General features: G+C 39.3%; 2 protein-coding genes across 6 annotated transcripts in view; one reads left to right on the plus strand and one right to left on the minus strand.

Annotated features, from left to right (window-relative positions):
- Positions 1–2,565: 2,565 nt before the first annotated feature.
- On the plus strand, positions 2,566–11,036 carry GORASP1 (golgi reassembly stacking protein 1). The gene is made up of 9 exons (XM_075705447.1): positions 2,566–2,628; positions 5,088–5,168; positions 6,214–6,417; positions 7,075–7,161; positions 7,532–7,662; positions 8,247–8,382; positions 9,021–9,165; positions 9,544–9,699; positions 10,405–11,036. The coding sequence occupies exons 1-9, from the start codon at positions 2,566–2,568 to the stop codon at positions 10,686–10,688; spliced, it is 1,287 nt and encodes a 428-aa protein (XP_075561562.1). The 3' UTR covers positions 10,689–11,036.
- A 2,985-nt stretch (positions 11,037–14,021) lies between these two features.
- The window catches only part of WDR48 (WD repeat domain 48), a 28,148-nt gene continuing 17,200 nt past the window's right edge, over positions 14,022–24,969 (minus strand). For all 5 annotated transcript variants that reach the window (XM_075705262.1, XM_075705260.1, XM_075705261.1 and 2 more), the window contains 8 exons: positions 23,580–23,687; positions 23,084–23,180; positions 22,472–22,567; positions 20,154–20,259; positions 18,559–18,646; positions 17,911–17,987; positions 16,692–16,884; positions 14,022–16,088 (listed from right to left, as the gene is read on the minus strand). In XM_075705262.1, the coding sequence (XP_075561377.1) occupies positions 15,993–16,088; positions 16,692–16,884; positions 17,911–17,987; positions 18,559–18,646; positions 20,154–20,259; positions 22,472–22,567; positions 23,084–23,180; positions 23,580–23,687 (861 nt within the window). In that variant the 3' untranslated portion in view covers positions 14,022–15,992. The remainder of the gene's footprint in view (positions 16,089–16,691; positions 16,885–17,910; positions 17,988–18,558; positions 18,647–20,153; positions 20,260–22,471; positions 22,568–23,083; positions 23,181–23,579; positions 23,688–24,969) is intronic.

The following is a 24,969-nucleotide window of genomic DNA, read 5'->3' on the forward strand; positions in this document are numbered from 1 at the left end:
AAAGCTTTGGTAAGAGACTTTGTGAAATCTAAACAACCAGATCACTCCTTTTTGTGTGTTTGTTAATGCCTTTAAGAACTCCAACAGATGTGTGAGACAGGACATCCCTTTATCAGAGCCACATTGACTCTTCCCAAGAACATAATACTCAGGTACCCACTAGAACTATTATTTATTATAGTTTCTATTACTTTGTTGACAGAGGCTTACAGACCTGCCCTTCAGATCTCTACTAGAATCCTTTTTAAAAAATAGGGTATTTGCTACTTTCTAGTCCCCTGCAGCCAATGTGCTTTTAAGCAAGAAGTTCAATACAACTGTTTGTAGGTGTGCTATCTCGTTCCTGAATCCCTTTGAAGAGATTGGGTAAGTAGCACCTATTCCTGCAAACTGTGATTGTTCATTTTGTCTGTTCCATAGTCTCTTTGACCTTCACCTTAATTTAAGACAGATGCTCTGATGAATTCCCTACAAAGAAAGGTTTGGGGATGGGAACCTCCCCATTATCTTCCATGGTAAACACAAATGCAAATAATTCCTGTAAACTTTTTGTGCTATGGTCTTGTATTTCCTAGGTATTCATTTTATACTGGGATCAGACTCTTCTCTGGCATCTACTTTTGGTATGTCTGAAGAAAGATTTCTTATTTCTGTTATTTGTAGAAATACAACTATGTGGCCAACACTGCAGTTCTTCATTGGCACACCTGTTATAAAAGACATTCTGAAGAAAAGGAGTTTAAGAAAAAATATAATTCTGTGATAAGGTTCCCAAATATGTAGCAGAAAATACAGAAAAATGATGTGATTTTTTTTTTGCATACTTATGTGTACTTCTACCATATGCTCAACAAATGCGATGCAAAGTTCTGTAATAACAGCTTAGAGATAACACCGGGAAAAAAGTCACTTAAAAAGGCTCCTGAGAATATCCCGGTCTTTCTTTGGAGAAAAAACGAGCCAATATGTATGGCTTTCAAGCAAAAATAGCTATTGAAGTGACAGGGAGTTTAAGAGTTTCACTTGGAAGCAAAGGCAGAAGATGGAGAAAACAGTCACACTTGAACCACAGAAATTATGTGGATGGATCCTTTGGAAAAATGACATCTCAGAGGTGAGAGCAGTAGCTACCAGCAAGTTTTACTAAAATGGATTCTTTTACAACAGAATGAAAGTATTCATGCAGGAAATATAAACGGCACTTTAACTATATTAATATATAAAGCTTCATATTAGTACTATTACTTTGAAAACTTTCAGAACTTTTCCATTAATGAGTTAAAGGCAGGATCAGAAGAATTCATCCGAAGTAAACTAGAGTGGAACAGCTATGAAATTTCAGGGGAATGGAAATATCACCACTTCTTAAAAATTACTTAAACACAAGGTTCCCTGTGCCTTGAAAAACAGCAACACTGGACCGTTGATTTGCTGCTTCAAAGTCTGCAAATTGTGTCAGCTGGTGGAAATACTTTTCTTGAGTGTTAATACACATTATGTGCCTACAGGGAGGAACAGAACAGAAACACTTGCTCTTTTGAAATGTGCAAATTAGGTATTGGTAAAAAATAATAATCTCTTCCTGGATTATACTAACAGGAGTATAATTTTGAAAAGGCTGTTAGAATAACAGTAGTCAACTGTTTTTTACAGAGATTTGTAAGAATATATGGGGGGGGGGGGGGGGGGGAAATTGTAAGTGAAAGTCTGTTTCTACCAAAAAAAAAGGTGCTGAGACCCAAACTGCCGTTCAGCTGGGTGCTGGCTGCCAGAGGGGCTGCCCGGGCTCGGCAGGGAGCACCTCCACCCTCACTTCGAGCACAGAATCACAGAACAGAATCATCGAATCGTTCAGGTTGGAAAAGACCTTTAAGATCATCCAGTCCAACCATTAACCTAACATTACCAAGTCCACCACTAAACCAATTAAGGGTAGTCACAGTTTCACATTTCCTGGCTTGGTGGCTGGATTATTTTTTAATGAAAGTAAAAACTAGGAATCATTAAGGCTGGAAAGGCTCTCTAGGATCACCAGTCCAACCATCAACCCAACACCCCCAGGCCCGCTGAACCATGTCCCTGGGTGCCACGTCTGCCCGTTTAGCTCAGGGCACTTCGGGCGCCGGGGGAGGCCGAGGGAGCACCCGACCGCCTGCCTTCCCTCCCCGGGGCCGGCGCCTGGGTCTCTGCCTCCCCCCGAGGGGCACGGAGGGGTCCCGCAGCCCGGCTCGGGGCTGTGACAGAGCCCGGCCCCGCCGCGGCCCCGCGGGCCCCGCTCCCCCTCAGCGCTTCCCGCCCGCGGCTCGCGCCCCGCCCGCCCGCGGCCACGCCCCGCTTGCCCCGCCCCCCGCCCGGTCGCTAAGGGCGACGTCGCGTCACGCGCCCCGCCAGGCCGCCGAGTCGAGCCCAACTCCCCATCCCCTCCGCCGTCCGCGGGCGCTGCGCTCGGCGCTCGCTTGCTCAGGCCTGCGACGCCCTCCGCTGAGGGAGCGGGGCCGGGGCGATGCTCCTTGCCGCCGCCTGAGCCTCCCGTCCGGCCCGGCCCGGCCCGGCGGCGGTGGGGGCATGGGGCTGGCTTCGAGCTCCGAGGTCCCCGACGGCGGCGCCGAGGGCTTCCACGTACACGGGGTGAGGCGGCGGCCGCCGCGGGGGCGGTTTCGCGGGCGGGAGGGCCCTGAGGGGCGGCGGGCGCTGAGGCGGCGGCGGGGGGGTCTGGCGGGGCGCGGGGTCCCGCCTCCCCCCTCCTGCCTGCGGTGGCTCGGGCAGGCCGAGCCCGGCACGGGGGAGGGCGCTGGGCCCGGGCAGGGGCCTGTCGGCCGCGGGCTCCCCGGCCCGCACCTGTTGGCTCCTTCCAGGGAACTGCCACGGCGGCAGGGGAGGAGCGGCCGCACTGCTGCCGGCAGGCACTGAGCACTCGCCCGGCGGCTTCGGCGGGCTCGGAGCTTTGGCCAGCGACAGCCGAGGGGAGCCTGTCGTGCGTCTGTCGAGGAATTTGAAATAGTTCGAGAGTAGCATGGCCCTCCCTCCCCGCTCCCCTCCGAATTCCCTTGGCTTGAAGATTTGACACACTTCCCTGCAGATCTTTAGCCCCCCAGCCAAGATGCTGTAATTACTGCTCCAGCCAGCGTTATCCTGAGGGGCCAAGTCTCGCAGTGCTGTGTCTAGACGCCAGTTTGTTGTGACTCCTCTGTCTGGCAAATTGTCGGCACGCACATTGGTTTAAATGCGTGTCTTGGAGCTTAAAGGTAGGCAGAGGGATTGCTGATAACAGTTGTTGCATAAGTTATGGTTTCATTTAGTTGGTGGTCTTCCTCCCTGAAAGTAAGAGTGGAAACGTTGTTGCCACATGCTGCTTTCCACTTCAGTAGTCTGTTTCTCAATACCACAAGATGTGTTTAGGGTACCAGTGTTGATAGGTAATCTGCTTCTGTCGGTCTCCTTAACTGAGTTAACTCCATCAGAAATGACTGTTGCTCACGAAATGCCTCTTCCTTTTATGTTAAGTGCAGGATACTGCTCAGTTTTCTGTACTGGAGGGTGATTCTGGTGACCTACAGTATGCAGGAGACAAAGTCGGGGTGTTTTTTTTTTTTTTTTTTCCCCTCCAGGGAATTCATGCAACTTTTGATATGGTGTCATTTTGAAAACCGAATACTGCAGGATCTTTTTGCAACTTACAGCTTCGTGTGGGAATCTGTATGGCTTTTAGGCACCTGAACAACAATGTCATGAACTCTGTAATAACTTCCATGTGCTGCTGCTTGTGTGCATTTTCATCCTTGACATTGTATTATGTGATAGTTTCATTGTGAGGCTTCTTGCACATTATTTAGAATTGGGATGTAGGGTGAACTCTTTTTAACCTTTGGCTTGGTTCAGTATAAGCTGGCTGTTTGCTTTTGATGCAATTCAGTGTTGTGATGAAAGTTAATACTTCCTACTACAATTATGGTTACAGCGGTCAGTCTTGACTGTTTAATAATAAAGCGTGATTTTTTTTTTTTTTTTGCTTCAAAAGCTTTTGCTGAAGTAACTATGCTATTACTTATGTATATTTTATAACTTGCATAGACAGCAAAAATAACTTGCCAGCAAAAGTCCCAATACCAATACAACTTTATTAAAAAAAAAAAAAAAAGCCGTTTGGTAACACAAGACCAAATACAAGATGTAGCAGTTTTAACTTTGCTAGCAATGAACTTCTTGGTTTAGATGATGCGTGGGTTGCAACTTAGCACTTGAATTGTGGGGTGGCTTTCAGGAGTCAAATATGTTGCAGGTTAAGGGCTGTACTGCTGAGTTCACAAAAGTAAAGTTACAAGCAGTGTGAACTGTTGCCATGTTTGCAATGGTTCCCTTAATATCGTGTTACTTTGTTAGTATACTTTGAAGTGGGTATACTCTCATATGCTCTGCATGTATCAAGTTCCATGTTATTTTTGGTGGGTTTCATCCTGGTTTGAATGCATTTTAAGAGGTATTCTCTATATTTCTTTGTTACATCTGTTTTACAATAACTTGGTTATAATGAAATTGAGATGTTGTAACTCTCATTTCTTGTGAAACTTTTGTAAGTGATGGCAATCTTCTTGACCAGTACTTGTGGTTAGCCATGCGTTTGTAGCATACTCTTAAGTATTCCTATTCTAATCTGCTGTAAACTGTGGGAACCTAACTGTAAGTCGTGTTTATGTAAAAAATGGCTGTGATGTAATTGGGGACTGTCAATGTGCTGAGGTTATTAGTAGCACGGAAGAAAATCCCAAAGCAGCACTCTGAAAACTAAGCCCTTCTTTGAAGTCCTCAACATTTAATAATGCCATGCTGTGCACTTTGTATCACAACGCTTGTGTTTTGTACAGGGTTCGAAACCTGGTTTTTACAGCTTAATTATTAAGCTGTGAACCATTATTCATAGTTCTGTAAAAAAAGTTCACAGTTGTGGACCACTTCCTGAGGTCTGTCGTTTGGTATCTCATCTCTGGTTCAACTCAAAAGTAAATATTGAATCAAGTGTAAAGATTAACATTGTCCCTTAGTGTAACTAGAGATTGATGTATAATAAAAATAAAATGTATGTTTTGCAGGTTCAAGAAAATTCCCCAGCTCAACAGGGAGGACTGGAACCTTTCTTTGATTTCATCGTTGCGATAGGACACACTAGGCTTGTAAGCCTCAATGACTTTATTTTTTTCCCCTGCATGAAATATGGGTATTGTAATGATGAAAGGTAGAAGGCAAAGCTGTCACAGTAAAGGAAGCTTTTCATATTGGATGATGTGTATGGCATTAACAAGATAAAGTAAAACTTGATGGTATTCAAAGTCTCCTCTCTAGCTGGATCCAAATTTGAGGAAAGTCTTATTTATGCTTCTAGTTGCTTTAACTTCTTGACACATTAACATACTGTTTATTATATTACTCATTCATGCATATTTTCTGCCACAAGGTGAATATTGAACTTGTGAGTCAATGGTAAGAGCTCAACATTTGCTTAAACAAACTTGTTTCAACATTTGACAAAACAGGAAAAAGAATCATGGCCTGTCTGCTTATACTTAAGACAGGGAACACAGTTCCTGTGTGGTGAGTTATGAAAGAAGAGTTGAGTTTTGGTTTGGTGTTTTTTTTGGTTGAAAAAGCTCATGGCTTTGGCAATATGCTTCATCCTAGCTACATACAAGCTGAATTAATGAAGTTTGTCTTGCTTTCATTAGTGCAGGTGTCTTTCTGAAAATGATTGTTATAATGGTAGATTTTGGTTAAAAGATCAATCTTTTAACAAGACAGAAATAATGATAGTTCTCTAAGCTGCTGCTAAATAGTCTGTCCTTTCACAGTCAATTTGTAATGACTGAAGGGTTATTGAGTAAGGACTGGGATTAGAGGCATGAAGTAAAATGTTGCTGCTTATTGTTACTCCTATGTAGTTGAGATCTAATATTGCTGCTGTTATTTAATAGCAGTTATGAAGAACAGGAAACTAAGTGATGAAACTAAGTAACAGTAATTACTGTAAAGGGATGTGAGCCGACATTACTGACTTCTTTCTAATAAAAGAAGATTGAACTGCTGGGACTGATTGTGAGATACAGAGGCTAAACTTTGCCAGTTTTGGTTCCTTGTATTCAAATTCCGCCACAGGCGTGATGTCTATGTTACGGGTGCAACTAGAAATAATGTTAATTGTATATCTCTTTCTGTGCTCCACAGAATAAAGAAAACAATATGTTGAAAGATCTGCTGAAGGCAAATGCTGAAAAAGCAGTGAAGCTGGAGGTGTATAATATCAAAACAATGAAAATAAGAGAGGTGGAGGTGATCCCCAGTAACATGTGGGGAGGACAAGGTCTTCTTGGAGCCAGCGTGAGGTTCTGCAGTTTCCAGGGAGCCAATGAACATGTGTGGCACGTTTTGGTGAGACAGAATTCTTTGGTGGCTCATTACTGCTCATATAATCTTGTTGTAAAGTGTAATGTTAGAAGTAACTTGCATGTAGAAGTACAATGCCAAAATCACACAGAAGAAGGCAACGCAGTCTTGGTTTGTCTGGGGTATTTGAATATGGACGAGTAGTGGGTGAGTGTTCGTGTTGCCTGTCGCTGTAAAGAAAAATAACTCCATCCCAACCAGACCAAATAGTTTGTGATGGGGAGAAGGTTTTTTCTTCTTTTGTTAAAGAGTCAACAGCAAAAGCAAAAAAGATTCTGGCTTGATAGGGGTGTCTGTGTTGTAATAGTAATGTTACAAAGAGCACCAAAAATTATTTTAAAATTAAGAGGGAGATCTGAAAGAGTAGAATGAAATAGAAAAGACTTATGTTTCTGGTTGTTTAAATAAATGCAACTTTTTGACATCTTTAGAGTATCTAATTTTGAATTGGTAGTATCTTGGTCTTTCTCAGTCAGCATGTTTTACAAGATGTCACACCTGGATGTAGACTGTTCAAGGATTTCTGTTTTGTCCTATAAACAAAATATTCTTTCCCTCTGTTTTTGGAGTTAGATTTCCTTTTTGATCTTGGGGTAGTTTATCCTGCTGTGAGTGCAGATGACTCATGTCATTCTTTCACAGGACGTTGAACCTGCATCTCCTGCAGCTCTAGCTGGTCTCCAGCCGTACGCTGACTACATTGTTGGATCTGATCAGATTCTTCAGGAGGTAGGGCACATGTTCCTTCAAGCAGTGATTGTCTTCATGCCTGCCAAGTGTATGTTGTAGGGTTTGGTGTTTTTTATAAATCTAATTGTGTGTACATCCAATGTATGGGGATGATTTTTTGGGATCTTTGGGAGTCTGATGTTTATGACAGATGCTTTATGGTTAAGGTAAACATTATCTTTTTTCAATCTGACAATAAATAAGTTGCCCCTAAAGATCAAACTACACTAGTGAGTTTTAATCTGTCTTTGGGTTTTTAATATCTCATGTTGAAGTAAGTAACTGCATAAAATGCCAACTTGCTTCCAGCTCCTTGTCTTACACATTTGAGTTTAATAACTACTATTTTTTTTTTTTTTTTCCCCCTTAGTCAGAGGATTTCTTTTCACTGATTGAATCCCATGAGGGGAAGCCGCTGAAGCTGATGGTTTATAACACTGAAGCAGATTCCATTCGAGAGGTAGTTGTGACTCCCAATGGAGCTTGGGGTGGAGAAGGAAGGTACTGATCTCCGGACAGTCACTGGCTGATGACAGGTCATATACTCACTGTAAATGAGCTCCTGTTAAGTGTATTATTATTGATTACAGCTTGTTGTTTTCAAGTTAAGCCTTGTTTTCTTACACTTGTCACACAAAACTGCTCATCTTTCCATTAAAAAAAACCCAAAACCCAACAACTTGGAACTAGGAATTAGGCATGTTCTGGATCCAGTCCTGTTTGAGTTGAAACCGATGGCAAAACCTGTGTTGACTTCCTTGGTAGCAGATTCACTAGCTGTGTTCTCACAGTCAAACATTCGGTTAAAGCAAGAACAAAATCCAAACCGAGTCAGACTATATATTTTGTAAAGATAGCTTAGCTTTCAGTTGATTTTATTTCTATGTATGTCTAACTGTCAATTGCAGGGTGCTCCTTGAGTACTGTAAGTGAAATGATTCCTGCAGGTAGGTGTTTCTTGCTATAGATTAAAGACTCAAACTCTTCTTATTTTAAAGAGTCAAAATTTAAAACACTTAATAGCTCTAAGAACACCTTTTTTTTTTTTTTTTTTCTTCAAGTCTTGCTTTACTTTTCTTCTACAGTTTAGGATGTGGTATTGGATATGGCTATTTGCACAGAATTCCAACACAGTCTATAGTATCGAAGAAAAAGCCAGAAAGCAAACCACCTTTACCAGAAGCTGGAACTCCTGTGCCATCTACTAATGGTTACACAGAGGTATGTAAGAAATCGATTATGTTCTCTGGAGTTTCAAAATTTTCTGCTTGTTGGAACATTGACAACACGGTGTATTTGAGTACAGCATACAATTTGGCTTGAACAAAATGGAGTTAGGTGAAGGGAAAGCGAGAGCTGATGGTGCTGAGCAGATGACAGGAAGGGTAGCACGAGCGAGAAACTCTGCTGAGCTGTACCCTTTGTTTTCTCAAACCTTCAGCTGGTATTCTTCCATACCCCTCATTGTATTTGGGTGCAACTGCATATATTACAATTACTTTTTCACCAGTGTTGGCTGCTATAAATTTTTGCCAGATATTTGCTTCCCGTTTTGAATACTTGCATACTACAGTTCTATCAGTTAATGAGAACCCCATTAGAAGAATACCCTTCTCATTAGGAAATAAAATACACCTATAAGAATTAAGCATGGACTGTTCTTCTAAGAACACACTGGCTTTAAAAGCCTGCATTGGAACGTGTCCTCATCAGTGGCTTGGCTATCAGTTTTGGCATCATAGGTTCTCTCTGAATTGGCGTACTTTGAGCGCGAGGCAGAATGCTTTCATAGGAAGGCTGTCTTCAGGTGAAGCTTTCAACATAAAAAGATGCTTTTCCTTCTTACCGTGTTATTCCAGACTCCATTATTGGCACCTACTTCTCAGAGTGACAGCTCTGAAACAGTTACGAACTTGGATCATTCCACAGATCAAGAAATGAGTGGTTACTCACCAGAAAGCTCACTTTCTCCTCCTCCCCCTCTCCAGAGAGTTATGGATCCAGGTATATTTTCTTAGGTGCTTTTTTTTTTTTTTTTTTTTTTTTTTCAGCAATTCTTTAGAGGACAGCTAAGTAAACTAATAAGGTCTTAAACAAGTTTGAGGCTTAAATACAGAATGATGAGCACTGGTGGTTGTTTTCCTTAAAGTTCTTTACGTCACTGGACTTCAGAACTGTAGAATTTGGGTACTGTGAGCCTGACTGAGGTTAATATTCTGCAGAAGTCTTTCCGCTGATGTCAGCTAACTTTTAGATTAAATTGATTTGCTTTTAGCAGGGAGGGGACTTCACTGACTTCACTCTGGATATAATATGCTTTTTTGGATTTAGAATTTTTTGTTATATCTAAAACAGTACTGTAATACTTGCTCTCTCCTTCAGGATTTCTAGATATGTCTGGTATTTCATTTCCTGAAATCACTGAGTTAACAAAAGTGTCCAACATGTCTTCATCTGCCTCCTTCAACATGCCAGCAACAGACGTTTTACTAGGCGCTGAAAAGTTAATGTCGAACAATGATACTTCTCCTTATTTTGGTAAGTGTATTCAAGATTTCCTTTAGGCCTCTGACCTAATTTCTGGAGTGGCACCAACTCCTGCCTGTTCAACAGTATCATGCTTTTTGGAAATAGGCCAATTTTAAGAAAAAAATCAGGGGATAGGCTAAAATGAGATGGAAAAAGTAGCAGAAATTAGGTGTAGAAGTGGACAAGAACTAATAGGCTTTTTTAATAAGATTATAGAATTTGTGTCTTTTTCTTTAAATGAAAGTGGTGATGATCCAAATTAAACTGACCTTAAAAGTAGGTATTTCTAAAATCAGTGTAAATGAGTTTTTGTACCACAGGCTTGTCTTCACAGTTGTAAAGTGAAAACGAAATTGCAGTCATCTTAATAGTGACTTTTCTATTTACCAAAAAAAAAAAATCTTCACATTATACATGCCTTTCCCTTTTAAAAGGTGGGGTGACTAAGAGTTGTAACACAAAATAAAAACATGTCTAGCATAAGAATACAGCAGACCAAATGCTTTGTGGTATTTTAACAACATACTTGCAGCATCAAATTTTCTGGATTTGGGGAGAACTGAGTAAGAAGCCTATACATTTGAGAGTTGTGAATCTGGTTATGTGCCTTAAGAGGTACCTCATTCAAGCTGTTTTTCTAGCTGTATGGTAATCAGAGGCACTGTGTTAGCCTGACAACTTTTGGTTTTTTTACAAACTATTTCCATTTCCCAGAAAATGCCATGGCTTTGGACCCTGGAGATGTAACCAGGTATTCTGAAGGCTCAGTCAAGCAGCCCAAGTTGGATGACCTACTGCCTTCAGTTCCCTCTTTACCTTCTTTTGCTCTTCCTAATGAAATTTCTTCAAAAACAGCACTAGGAACTGATCCCAATAACCAAGAAACAAAGCTGCTCTTAAACAGTATTGAGAGCTCATTAACTACTACTCCAGTGAAACCAGATGATGAAGCAACATGTGAACAGAAAGAAGGAGCAGCTGCGCAAGGTCATGAGTGAAATGGATGCTGCTTTTGTTTACAGACTGCCATATTCTGTAATACTACAGCTTGGAATATTTTTCTGATCTTGAAAGAATTACAGGTATTCTATTTTGTTAGTATAGACAATACTATAAAAGAAATCATACAAAATACATATCCTATTGTCCTTTTCCAGTCATTGTTTAATGGATTGATCTGTGTTCAAACTTTGAATGCTGTTCAAAATCACCAAATTAATGGAGAAACAAGGTGGAGACTGGCAAAACATGAAGGTCCTGAAGTCACACATTGCCTACAAATGTTCCTGAATGTATTTATGAAGGCACTCTGCCTGAGCAGTGACAGTTGATGATGATTTTCTCAGTATGATTGATGGCATTAAAAAACAAAACAAAACAAAAAATTATTTATGGTTTTGACTTGCTAGAAAGCTTTTCTATGGTACACCGCAATTTGACAAGTCTTGTGACTTTCAAGGCATTTCCTACTTGTTTCAGAGTTTCCCTTCTCTACAACATATTCACATACCTCCTCTACAACTACTTTTGCAGGAGAGGAAGTACCATGTGGTTTGAAGTTGCAGCATATAGATACAATAAAATCATGTGGGTGGGTCCTGTCAGTCACTTTAGCTCCTCAGTGGATCATGTGGTTGTCTCAGGTGTTTTTTCTTTTTTTTAAAAAAAGGGGTGGGGGGGCGGGCAGGAGGAAAATGATGATGGTTGGTTGAAACAAACTTAAGTCAAAGATGATTTTAAGTCAGGCCCATGTGTTTTCAGGGTGATTAACCTTTTCAGTGGAGTTGAATATGTGTTGGTTTCTGTAGTGACAGAGAAACAGCTTTTCTTTAGTTGTGCTTTTCTACTTACCCATTTCTATTTTTATAAAAATCACTAAATTTAAGACATGGGGATGGAACTTGTGAGTCCAGCCACATCTATTGCTTGCTGTAGCTTTTTTGTTTTGTTGGTGCTTGTTGTCAAATAGCTTCTGAATGTAGTAGTAAACACGAAAGAAACGTGGATGTTTTTATACCCCTCAGATGATGATTTTTCATGGAATTCTAAAGCTGCTGATTGGGAATAACTTCACTGTAGCTGGTACAGTTAGTGTGGTGAAAATCCTTCATAAATTAAGAGAATGGGGTACAAGGTTAGGTGTGTGTTTAAGCTATAAACTAGAGTATACTTATTTAGCACAGTATTGTCTAATTTCCTTTTCTCTGCCCTGTCTCCTGATCTGTTTCCACATCGTGCCCATTGGAGGTCAGTAAGCGAAATGACTGACTAGGCTGAAATCTCATGACAACGCAGGATGGGGAGTCTGGGTCACACAGATTTGCCCGTGACAGCTCAGCTTCAGCAAAAGGGTGCAGGCAAAGTCACAACACAAGAGAGGTTGTGAGATGAGTATACCCTTACCTAAAATCTGTCTGTTATGTTCCTTCATCTCTGTTAGTCTTAAATACTGTTTTCACATAAAACACACTAGCTCTGAACAGGATGGTCAAAATGCCTTCTGCTTTAAAGAAGAATGCATGAAGGCCTAACTGCAGGTAGTAGAAATAAGAGATTGGAAATCTAGTCTGCTAAGTGGTCTGTTAACAGTGAGCAGATTTTTTTCCTATCTTGTTAAAATAGTTGTTCTCTTCTTCTCCCAACTGACTGCTACAAGGGTGAACAGCCAAACACTAAAAATAAATGGAATTTAAACTATTGGTAAGCTTGTTTGGTCTTGGAGCCTGATGACTGAAGAGACCTAGGTGATCAATTTGGTGTTTTGTTGTTGTTTATTTAGGACTGTTTCTAGTCTTACACCTTTGTCAAAGCTGTTTTTAAGCTGGTAGTAGCTCATTTAAGCACACTTCAGAAATTTAAGAACAGGGAATGTCAAAGTTCATACTAAACTCCAAATGTTACAGTAATAAATGGCTTAACATGGCAGTCTGTGTCCAGCCTACATTATGTTACTTGGCTCTTGGAAGGGGAGGTGGTTTATGTTTATGAAGACTTAATTTTTTTTTTTTATAACATCCAAATGAAGAGTGGCTGGATCCAGACCAGATCCAACTCTCCTGGAGCCACAGGCCTCCTGCCTTGCCCGCCTGCTGTTGCTGCAAGCATAGACAGGGGGAGAGCATCCCCTCCCATACCGACTGCGTGTGGTGCTCCTGCACCATGAATTCGGCAGCAATGGGAAGCAGCAGAGAGCAGCCTCCTCCCTGGGAGAAGCCTTTAATTCAGAATTCTCCTCAGCACCCTTACTCTTCTCCACCATCCCCCCATAACCGGGCAAGTTAACAGCCTCTGGCTGTTAAGTGAAAGCAGCTACAGGTTACTCACTGTGCTTATCATTATTTCCTGGCCACTGCCCCTACTGCCCACACATCCTCCCTCTGTGCTTTTGCTAATTTACATTGGTTCTGCTGTAATGGCAATTTCAAAGCAATTGTTGGGTTTAAGTTACATTTCTAAGCTACAAAAAATAATTAAGCATTCACAGTCCCATGACAAAAAGATGGCTGGAGTGCTGTCACAACATCCTCAGGAACAGATGTGCAGTCCCCACTCAGTACCTCCCTGTGATCTCTGTACAAAATGGCTCTCTTCTGTTCGTCTCTAAAAGGATTCAACTGCTTAGAGAAAAACCTCTGCCATGTAGTACAGGAAACTGTTGTGGTCATCACTTTCTTCATATTTAAGTGTGCATGTGCTCTTAATGGTTTTTATCTAGCTGGGTGTAGATCAGCACATCTACAAGTGTAAGATCATGTACTTAAAGATTGATGCTAAATATCAAGGTCAAGACATTTCTGGGGATAAAGTCTGAATTGAATGGGACATTTGGTCCCTGAATTACTGCGCCCTCTCCAAGAGCAGCCCAGCTGCCAGTCCCCAGAGCAACGGCTTTGAGCATTCTGGACTGGCATTTTCAGCATCAGGAAACCCAGTCTTGGCTTCCCGTGTGCCTCTTACAGGGCTATAACCCTTCCGCATCCAGAAAACTCAGTGTCAGCTGGCACGAGTCGCTTGCAGCAGGGCCGACTTTTCTTATGTACTACAGTGGTGTCAGCACAAACCATTTTCTTAGTAGAAAAGCAGGCGCTGCCCGTGCGGAGAGCATGACTTGAGCACATTCTCCACCTCACCAGTATCTCAGAGCTCGTATGTGAAGGCTTGCATGCCTGCTAAATTCTTACATCCAACCATATTATAAGATCATCTTTAAGGGATTTTGTTAAGGCACTGCCATTTCTTCAGCCATTCCATTACTTGAGGCTTCAAAGGACTCTGGACTCCTTTGTAGTACAACCGTTAGGTGGCAACGGTCCAAGCTCTAAAATTGCATAATTGATCCAATACACAAAACAACTGGAAAATATTTTAACTAAAGCCTTTTATTCTATACAACTGTGAAACATCATTTACCCTTCTGGCATTGCAGACTCTTCTGTCAATCTTTCCTGAAACTGTGTTTTGGGATGGTTAGAAAGAAATAAAAAAAGAAAAATTACAACCTTGGCTGATTTCAAACAAAATTACTGGGAGCAATTCCAATGTATACAACTGGACAGCAAGACAACCAGAAAAAAAACCCAAAAACAAAAACCCCAAACCCAAACAGTGCCTATTGGAACAAGCGTAGACCCTTGCTATTAATAAATACAAGTCAGGACAATTTATCAATAAAAGTTACAGTTCTGTTTAACCATTTAATTCACAAATATCACTAAAAATGTGCAGTTATAGCACAACTGTGTCAAACTGAGCATACACAGAAATGTGGATTAAAAACTGAAACTGACTCTCAAGACAGGGAAAAAGATGTGCTAGCTTAGTTCTGAACCACATTTTTCCTGTAAGCAATGAGTTTGTTTAGCTAGGTTAAGAGTGCAGAGGTAATGATTCGACTATTTTTTCAAATAAAATACGATGAAAAATATTTCCTTTTTGTCTGACCAATACAATCCCAGTAATATAATTTATTGGGACTTTCTTTAGGCCTCAACCTAAATCTTGATAGCAAGATACAGGAAGGGCAAGAGCATGTGTCTCCTGAAGAAACTCAAATAATATACTGCCCTTTGAAGGCACTTGTGCTTCTGCTTCAGACAAGAGTCATTTTTACACAATTTCTTTATGAGGATTTGTAATTTGTTCTGGCTACAAATGGTTTTCTGGGACAGCCCCACATTTTCTCATGAAAAGTTGAAATGCCTTTACCCCCTCCCCCCAATAAGTTAAACTCTATAAAAGACTACTATGAGTCTATGACAGTCACAGATTTTTAGAAATAACAGTGAAAAGAAGATCCGCATACATCTATAACAAAAGAACAACTGCATATAAAACTTCGGAAAAGAAGAATAAGTATTTTTATATCATGAATATGAAATCTGCCGAGAAGTTTCTAAAGTTTAACATTAAACATATGAAGTTATTTTCAGAATGGTCTGAAGTTTTAGCAAAATGTCACATAGTTTCAGAGCACAGTTACCAAAAATTAGACTAGTGTGTCTTTAGAACACCTAGGACACAGTGCAGGAAGTAGTTATATATATTTTAAAAAAAAAAAAAAAAAAAAAATCTCTTTTAAGTTGCTGCAAAGCTTGTTCACTCTATTATGATGCACAGCATCACTGGACTGACCCTGCTACAATATTTATCTAGTGTTCTTATCCTGCATGTCAACAGCTCTCTAAAGCCACAAATGTGTTGCAGTATTAAAACAATTCTACTGTTAACCCTTTGTTTGCAATTAAATGGGCCGATTCTTTCAAGTACGCAATACCTATTTTCTGTTGTTTTTCTTTTCCAAATTTAAGTGGTAGAAACGTTTGAGTAACCTGTGAGCCATCATTGTAGGAACTTTATGAATGGAATGTACTAAAAATACCTTGTGTGCAGTTCTGAATTATATTGTGAACACAGCGACTAATATGGCCAAAACGATTTTGTATCAAGCATGAGCAGATGAGGGTATTATGTTCTGGAAAAACGAAAGCAAAAAGGAGGAAGCAAAAGTCTGCACTGGGTTATCATCCGTTCTCTGTACACCTCACACAACACGAACCACTTGCGGACTTCCCATCTCATTGGCTGAGACTAGGACAGACTTTAGTTTAAGTCATATAGATTTTTTTTTTTCCTCTATATTACAGATCTATTAGTCACTTCAATTAAATTTATACTTTCCGTCCATACTGAGTCATTAGAAGTCTCATCTACCTTAGGGGTTCAGTGGGCTTCTATAGTACTACTCTTGGAACCAGTACAGTATGGTCAAGTAAATAAGTAACCATTTGGGTCCACCACTCCCTTCACGTTGATTTCTGGCGATAATGCAGCGTCAGATCACCACCGCTCTTCCAAATGAAGTGCTTTACAGTTCGAAGGTCCATATTCGGATCCAAAACCTAAACAGTAAACATTTGTCTTTTATTTCACAAATCTGCTAGACTGTCAGAAATTCAAAGACAAAACACTCCAGTTGGGCAAAACAATCCTATGGGTGAACTGGCGTCAAAGACGAACCGTGCAAAGGCTCAGATTTTTCAACTGGCAAGTAAACCTGACACATTGCTGAAAGATTTTAGCAGTGGAACATATAACTTCATATCACAACCTCCTCCTCAATATTTAATCTTCATACACTTACTAGACAATTCATGATTTTGGACAGATTTTAAACTCTGCTAGAAATGTAGAATTCAAAACATTCCAAAAATGCTGGAAATGGAGCTCTATGGAATTGTATGAAGTCCATTTGTTGAGTATGAGTAAGTAATCCTATAAAAGCTATGAGTCAGACCAAATTAAACAGGCATACTGTAAAATTCTTTGATCTGGCTATCTGCAGCTATCTGAACTTGTGTCAGCAGTAAGTTAACATGATGTCAAAACATTTACTTACTTTTAAAGGTAACAGATAATCTATAGCATATTTCAAGCTCAGTATTCAGAAATTCACAACGGATTCATTGCTAGACATTGGTTTTGTTCACACCCAAGTAACTTGCCTGGTCCTGGCACAGAAGTTCAATCTTCTCCTCTGCTAGCACAGCAATGTCCTCCTCTTTTTCTTGTTCTCCCGCTTTTTCATTATTGGAAGAGCTAGTTGTCTGAGACTCATTATCCAAGTTTATGATTTTCTCATATACGTGTTCCATCACTTTTCTCACCTGAAGCATATCACTTGCTGACAGTCGGTCTCTACAGAAGGTAAGCAAAGTTTGGCAGGAAAAAATTTCAGAAACTGTATTTCTTACCTTCACAATACCTTAATCTGTAGCAAACTATGCAAGCACACAGATAAGCTCTTTATAATTTAAGTTTAATAGTAAATTATTAGGATCATCCAGAATACCATGATCATAACAGCTATTTATCTGAAGATTCATATAGCCAAAGGGACTCAGAAAAGTGGTAAGTTATTCAAAAGATAAATTAAAATCAAACCTTAGAAGAAGAGTATTGTACGCAACCCTCATTCTTTCAATAGAAAAGGGATTAGTAAGAGAAGGACAGAGGATATGGAATAATAAAAGCGGTAAGCCAGAACATGCTGTTCACCCTACTGCACTGACAGAAGGGCATTCTAAAGTAACAAGCAGCAGCAGTTTTTCCACAAAGTTCACAAAGAGCCTATGAAGCTTCTCTTTCATAAATTGTCTCTGATGATGACTTAAAGAGGAACTAGGCATTTGTGGAAAATACCAAAAATTGTTACATATAAATGGTAGGCAGACTGTCTACGACATTGACTCCGTATCTGAGGACCTGCATTGATTTCTAACCTATACAGCTCCCAGTTACAGCTAATGTGCTAAGACCATCTTATTGTCAGGTTTTGTATCTTTTCCTTTTAAAAAGCTGCTACTCATCACTGTTAGCAATAGGAACCATAATATAAAACTGTGGTTCTGAACAGTGTAACAATCTGTAAGTTCCTGTTTTCTGACTGAATACCACAAAAGACAGAAAGTCTAATTGCAGTAGTTAGTTCTTGGACATTTCTTAGCATAAACTTAAGCAACTGCCCACTAAACCTAAAAGAAACCTACAGTTCGTTCAAATATTCTGATATAATTCAATGCTTCAGAGTGATGCTGCTTAAATGACTGGAAACTTCTACAAATTCATCAAGCACGATACAATTCTCTGTGGTTTTTGTTTGTTTGTTTTTTGAGCTTGCAATTCTCTTTCTGCAGTTTTGAGAATCCGATATGCATTACTTACTTTTTTAGAGTTTTTGCCCCTGATGATGAATGAGGTTGGAGGTAGAAGGGAATCTTATTGAATTTGGGCATATTTTTCTAGAAGGAAACAAATGTGAAAAGTGTTAATTTAGGATGAACTGTTACCAGCTGGTGGAAATAGGAGCTGATATGTGAAGTATATTCAGCTCCTAATTATCAAAACCCAAGAGAGAGTCTTAATCAACATCACCACCACAGCCAATTTCCAAATTACTCATACTCCTGAGATGCTTCCATTTAGACGATACAGATATTATGTCTAGCTTTTGAATATAAATTATCATTATTTCAAAGGAAATTAGATAGTTTCAAAAACAAAAGACTGCAGCAATATGAAGAGTATTCTCTGTTCCCAAGTGCCGCACTTTAGAAGGATACCAACTATGCACAGTGCTTTGAATTCTTTTTCTAAGACTTCCTGTCAAAAGTAAGCGAGCAAAAATACCTTAACTGGACACATCAAAAAATAAGGAATCTCAAAGGGTCTTGAATACAGACCTTGAGACCACTTACTTTAAATACAAACAGAGCAAAAATTTAAAATATTATTTCAGATCCTGTACAGTTAAAAAAGTTGTAGTTCACCTTAAAAAAAAAAAGCAGCAAAATCTGTACATGCGATACTTACATCCACAGTGATGTCAATTACCCATTGTGGCACAGTTTCATTAAGAAGCATAGATTCAGTTTCACCACCTGAATCCCGACATAATAACCTAAGACGTACAGAAATAGCCTTTGTGAATGAAAACAATTATTGCAATGTGCATTAAAAAGCTTTCAGGAGAGGACCTGCTCTTTTAATGGGCAGGGAGCTTGAACTTCGTTAGCTGCCCCTTCACGTCATCGAACTGACTGGGGAAGTGATCACGCATTTTCTGTAAAGACCAGAAAAAGCCGCTGCAGGCAGAAGGCAGATCCCTAGGGCAGAAACAGGGAGAAGTATCGCAGGAGACTGTAGGCTGTGGCACAAAGAAATTTTAAAAACTGCTTTGCTTGTGGATTGTGTATGCTTGTGTGTTGAAGTACAAAGCCGTCGGGAGAAGGGGAAAGGCTCCTGGCACGAAGCAATTCTTTTCTGCTCGGGAAAAATGAGCTTTGCATGTAAAGCATCTGCTAAGCCCTCACCAAATGGAAAGAGTAAAACCAATTTTAAGAAATGTGCACGTACAATGGTGAAACAAAGCCACACATGATTTTATAAATTCCAATTAAGTATTTTGTCAGAGAGTCCTGCAAGCCACCTTTTAGGTCCAATAAGCATGGCTTGCTCCCTCCAATGATGTCTTTTCAGTGTTCTCTTCAGAACAAGCTAAGAGGTAAGATCCACCAGTATGGAATGGATACAAATATTAAGCCCCAGCTACAATGTAAATACATTGATACAAGGGGGGGGGAAAAAAAAAAAACAAACAACCCCAAAAAACACCCGGTTTTCAAAGCTGAAAAAGTTTTCCCCTGTTTTACTGACCAATTAACAGACCGAAAGTTATACAGGTTTTGGGCCCATTCAGCCTGGGAAACAAAAACAACAAATCAAACATCCCCCACCCCTCAAATTTGAAATCCACTACGGCAGTAAATATCAAACGCTTCACGGTATCTCAAAGCTTGGCATTTGTTCTGCAGCACTATTAAAACTGTCTCTGTTGTATCATACGTCATAGTTAGGCTTTTCAACATAGAATTAAAAGAAATAAAAGGGTAATCAGTATATACACATTACAATGCAGAACCTGTGGTCCTACCTGCCAGAGCTTAGGACCTTCTAATGGATCATCAGCTATAATTTTGGGAGCAGAAACCAGCTCTTCTAGCGAGTAGGATCTCCTGTCCAAGTCATTAATGCTCAAAGAGCGGCACAACAGACCCGTAAGAGAAGTTCTACCAGAATCTAAAGTAGCACAATTTCAGTCTAAAACAAAAGTTGTTAATCAGTTTGCAGGAAGAGGGCACCCTAAGAGATCTCAAAGCTATGACACACAAGTGAGAACAATGCACAACTCTTACTGTTGTAAAACCCCACACCTTGTTATGTTCAAACTCACATATTCGGTTGGACAATGCAAAATTATCATTCACAGCTGCTTATTTAGCTTGTCAAGGGCAGGTCTTGAAGGTACAGCACAGACCGGACGCATGTATTACATTTTGATAACATTTCTGCTTGCACAAAGGAAGTGGCTGTTTAGCCACTGAATTCACACTCTTGAGTTTTTATACCTGAACAAAGTGCGTCCTCCAGCCTCACCAAAAATAACTGGTGTATGTGGCGGCACTTGAAAGTATCCATTTCCTTTCTGGACTCTGTTCTCCTGCTCACCATTCACTGTTGGGAAAAAAAAAAAAAATACACAAGAGTGAGACTGCACTAGGCCTTAAAATTGGGTATACATAGACTAAAAAGTGTCTTTTCCACCTACAGCTAACGCATTTCATAAGTTAACAAAATCATAAGCTTCATAAAAAACAAGAAAATCCCTACTTCCAACACATAGCAAGTATATAAAAAGGAACACTAGCAAGTAACTAGATCAATACAGGTTTGTGGAAGGCCTATTTCAAAAGCCTTTGAGAAAACGGAAACTGAGCTCATGAGCCAAAACCCGATTACTAGTTTTTCTCCAGTTCCTCAACAGAATTCTGAGGATTTGTCAAACTGAACAATACTAATGTTAGAAATCAGCTGAAGAGATTCCACTGAGTAAAAACTATTTTTCCCTCTATGCTGACAGTACAGAGCTCTGAAGGACGTTAACTTTGCTCTTCTACCTGGATTTGCCAGATGTCAAAACAGCATACTAGTAAAGCTCAGACTCACATTTCCTTGAAGTTACTGCATTCTAAATTCAATTTATTTTTAGCTAGTTATAGCAGTATGGTCTTCAAACACTGAAGAACCTGATTCCACATCAGATGGACAGGATAAGATTAAATAAAAATCAGCATTATTTATGCACCTCTTTAACAGTGCAGCTTCTAGTCAGTCAGGTATCTTGAAAGACAGTACAGAAGTATTTAGATGCCCTCCCTTCACTTGAGAAAGGTCATCTCGATTACACTGCAGCGTCTAATTACTGTATCTGAACATGATGTTGAATTCAAGCAACATAAGAAATGTATATGGCATAGTCTCATGAGATGAATAATTCATTAGCTTTTTGACCAGCAACACATGTAGTGAAAGAACAGTCAAAAGTCATATCAAGCAAAGAAACCAAAAGAGAAAATCTATTCTCTATTAGAAGGGATGAATGCGATACTGAAGTTAGAGCAAGTGAAAAATCCTACAATTTTAAAGATTTCTTCATAACACTTTTGTTAACAATTGAGAGGAATAATACAGCACGTATATACACATATATGTATATTTAAGTTCCTGTCTCTTTACAAATTTCAGCGTCCAACAGGTACACTTTATCTTCTTAAGTCACTGTTCAGTCTCAGTTTCTTAATTGTTGCTTTTGAAAGGGAAAACGAAGACTGATTCTGTAGAGAATATTCTAAACATTCCACTAATCCACAACTATTCACAGAAGTAAGTAGTGCAGCAGCAGTGTTCCAACAATACAAAAGCCCAAGTTATATTTCTCATACATATATATATACACACACACACTTCTTGTATATACTTCTCTCAAGCTGTAGACTGACAACACACAGGAGTATGAGGATCAGCAACTTTATCCAGAAAAGCCTGCGAAGTGCTGTAATCCTCCATGGAGGTCATTTTTTGAAAGAAGGAAGTAGCTAACTCTTTGCACAATCTGTCACAAAATGGCAAGATATTGCTGAACTTACAGTGTTCTTAGTTGCGCTATCTGTAGAAAGGAATTTCTTAATTGCCAAAGACAAGACTTTTCAGGCAACTCTGATCTGGGTTGAATTAATTTCAAAATAATCCACAAACTCAGGAGTTTTACAGTCTCTTTTATTCTGCCAAATTCAGACACTATCTTTTTAACACAGCTGTGCTTTTTATCTCATGCCTGATTAGACTTAGCATTATTACCTTAAAACACCACTCTAAGATGGTTTTGTATAGACCTACCTCATGTATTAGTCTAATAGCCATTAAATATATTCTTTCCAATAAATCTTTCTTTTATTTTATATTGTTCATAATACCTAGAAACAAATTGGAATTATGTCAAAAGAATACTGGCTAATGTTGAATAACTGAACTATTGCTCTTTGCTGTCATTATCTAGGCCATTTCTTTTCCAAGTCAAGCTTTAATTTTGCCAGTAATTGTTTTTCATCAAGGCATAATGTTTCTGTAACTTCAGAATCATCTATTCACCCACTTTTTTTACAGACTAGAGTTCTTAAGATTTTTGCTGATACCTTCAGAAGAAGAAAGCTACTCAGCAAATTTTGGTGTAAAGCAAATTTAAAAGCATTAAAAAAACATTAGTCTATAATGCATACAGAAACAGGTATAAGACAGCAAGTCAAGTTATATCTGCTAAAGAAACAGAAATGTAAACAAACAGAATGTAAGAACAAATCCTAAAAAAAGAAAATATTGTAATACTAACCATGATTTATTTCATTTTCTTCTTCATCCATTGGATTGATATGTGTTCTAGGCCAATACTCCAGAAGTGCTTGTAGCAGAAGCCCTCCAAGGTTTACTGTCAAGACAGAGCGAGGTAGAACTTCAGTTACATACAAACGGTTGGCATCAGAACATTCTACATTTGATCCACAGCTGAAAACTTTCCCAAACGTTTGAGTAGTTCTGTGCCCAAAACAAACTACTTATGGGCACAGAAATCTGCTTATCACAATCTCACAGCTATACGTTACAATTTTCAGAAAAAAATGATTTTAGAATCACTACTGTTGGATCACTCTCATGCTCTAGACCAGGTAATAGCTCCAAGTTTAGGAATATTACTTTCTTCCTTTTGCTTCTTGAAGGTTTAAAAGCAAGTTAAATAGAAGACCTGAACATGACTGACATGTTTCAGAAAAAAGCAAACATTCTCATTGGAGAATTCTCTGCAGAGTTTAGTCTTAAGAAAATAAGCCCTAATAATCCAACCAGCTACTGACATATGTGGCACTGGAATACTTTGAAACATAAATACTGGAATTTATTCTGCTTTTTTTGTCTCAATAAAACACTAGTTTTAGTTAAAACTTACATTTTGGATCAGAACCATCTGGACTGCTAAATCCAGCATCCTTTGCCGAAACCCAAGCTGCAAAGCAGTCACTTTCATCCAAAGTAATTGTCAACATCTGTTGGAAAAGGACCACCAGGAAGAGGAATGCAATAGTTGTTTTGTATTAAACAAGTTCATGAATTTATTTTGTTCATACTTAGCTGGGAATACAAAACAAAGAATTTCTAAATGCATGACAGCACACTTTGTTTACCAAACCATATTAATTCATAATTGGTATTGGTGGATTTAAACTGACCATACTATGAGAAAAAAAAAAACAAACAAAAAAACCCGTTATTCAGATTATTAAGAACTGAGGTAAAATTTGCTGGTTTGCTTCAAAATAAATCTAACCGATCAGTGATGATTGTTCTTCAAAACTTGTAACAAACTAAAACCTTTGTGAACAAACAGTATATGAAAATACATGAAATATGACATAAGAACAACAGATTTAGGAGTTGTATCTCACCCCAGTTTTCAAGTCTACTGAGAACCAGTTTGGCACATACACCATTTTAAATCTCTTCTTAATTTCTTCCTCAAAATCTACTTTCCCAAGGTCTTCAACTTTACATGCCTGTAAACCAAAAGAAATACACAAGTTTTAAAATTCTGAGTATTGAGTCATATCAACACCTCAAATCTTTTACTTGACTTTCATATACACTTGGAATGATTACGACTTATGATTTCTCCATGAGTACTGTAGTCCAGAAACGCACAAGCTAAAAGTTCCAATTTTTCCTCAATAAATTGAACAATAGTTTATGTAGTAAGCAATTTTTATTTTTTATTTATTTATGAGGTAGTGGCATCAAGCCTGTGGAGAGGCATGGAAGTATTACTTCACATTAATAAAGAACATTTTCCCTATCACTGAGCAGATAGCTGTCTTCTAACATCCTGTGTCATTCTTCCTCCCATCAGTATCAACAGTTTAGTACAACTCTCCAAACACCAATATTTGTTGCAAATTAGAAACAAATTCAGCTCAACTACTGCAATGGGAACAGAAGTGAGTGAATTTGTGTGCAGATTCTTTTCCCGTTTTAGTTTATCTACCTGTTTTATTTTATACTTTTAAAGTTCCTCAAGTAAGTCTGTTAACATCCAAATTCTTGTGATCCACTTGCAGAGTCATCCTGAAACCTGAAACACGTGTGTTAAGCAAACTCCAGGGATCGTAACCTTGCAAGACTTATTTCCTCGAAATCCAGGAAAAGTTAGAGGAAGCAAAGATTGAAGGGTGTAGCTACAGGTAAGAAAATCTCCCTCTTTTCTTCCAGCATCCTCAATAGAGTCTCAGCTTTAGAGTGCAGTGATCCTACACATAAGATGATACTTTGACCTGGCAAGTAACCCCATCTCTAAAGTGAACGTTTTTAAACATGTCTAAGAGGTGCTTCTGAAACCCTTACTAACAAAGAATTGAATGAAGGTACAAATTAACATTAGCATTTGACTTTGGTCCTGAGATCTAACGCTGTCCTTAAATATATAGCAACTGTAAACAGAAAGAAAGAAAAGCTATTCACTTTTCCACAAAAGTCATCTAGATCATTTTTAGTACAAATCTATATTCTCCAAATTCATTCCCTTCTTTCTCACTTCAGTCAGCAACTCAGTAAGTTACCTGGGCCTGCTTTACTTCATTACCGAATCTCGGCTGGAGCACTGCATAGTTCAAGATGAAAAAAGATTTACAATTTCAAAAAGGATTTTGCCAGAGAAGAGACTGCTGACCATCTCGCTGATCTGGGATTCCAGTCCTTTCTCTCTTGCACTCTTTTCTCTCTCCTCTGACCAATCATTGGGTAAAGCAAGATAAAGAAATGCCACGCCAAGTCTCTCTTCTCACA

This window comes from Pelecanus crispus, chromosome 2, assembly GCF_030463565.1.
Source record: "Pelecanus crispus isolate bPelCri1 chromosome 2, bPelCri1.pri, whole genome shotgun sequence".
In the NCBI taxonomy this organism is placed as follows: domain Eukaryota; kingdom Metazoa; phylum Chordata; class Aves; order Pelecaniformes; family Pelecanidae; genus Pelecanus; species Pelecanus crispus.

Coding starts and splice junctions, on each gene's coding strand:
- GORASP1 (XM_075705447.1), top strand. CDS start 2,566: ATGGGGCTGGCTTCGAGCTCCGAGGTCCCCGACGGCGGCGCCGAGGGC. Junction 6,418..7,074: donor AACATGTGTGGCACGTTTTG/GTGAGACAGAAT, acceptor ATTCTTTCACAG/GACGTTGAACCTGCATCTCC. Junction 9,166..9,543: donor CCAGAGAGTTATGGATCCAG/GTATATTTTCTT, acceptor TCTCTCCTTCAG/GATTTCTAGATATGTCTGGT.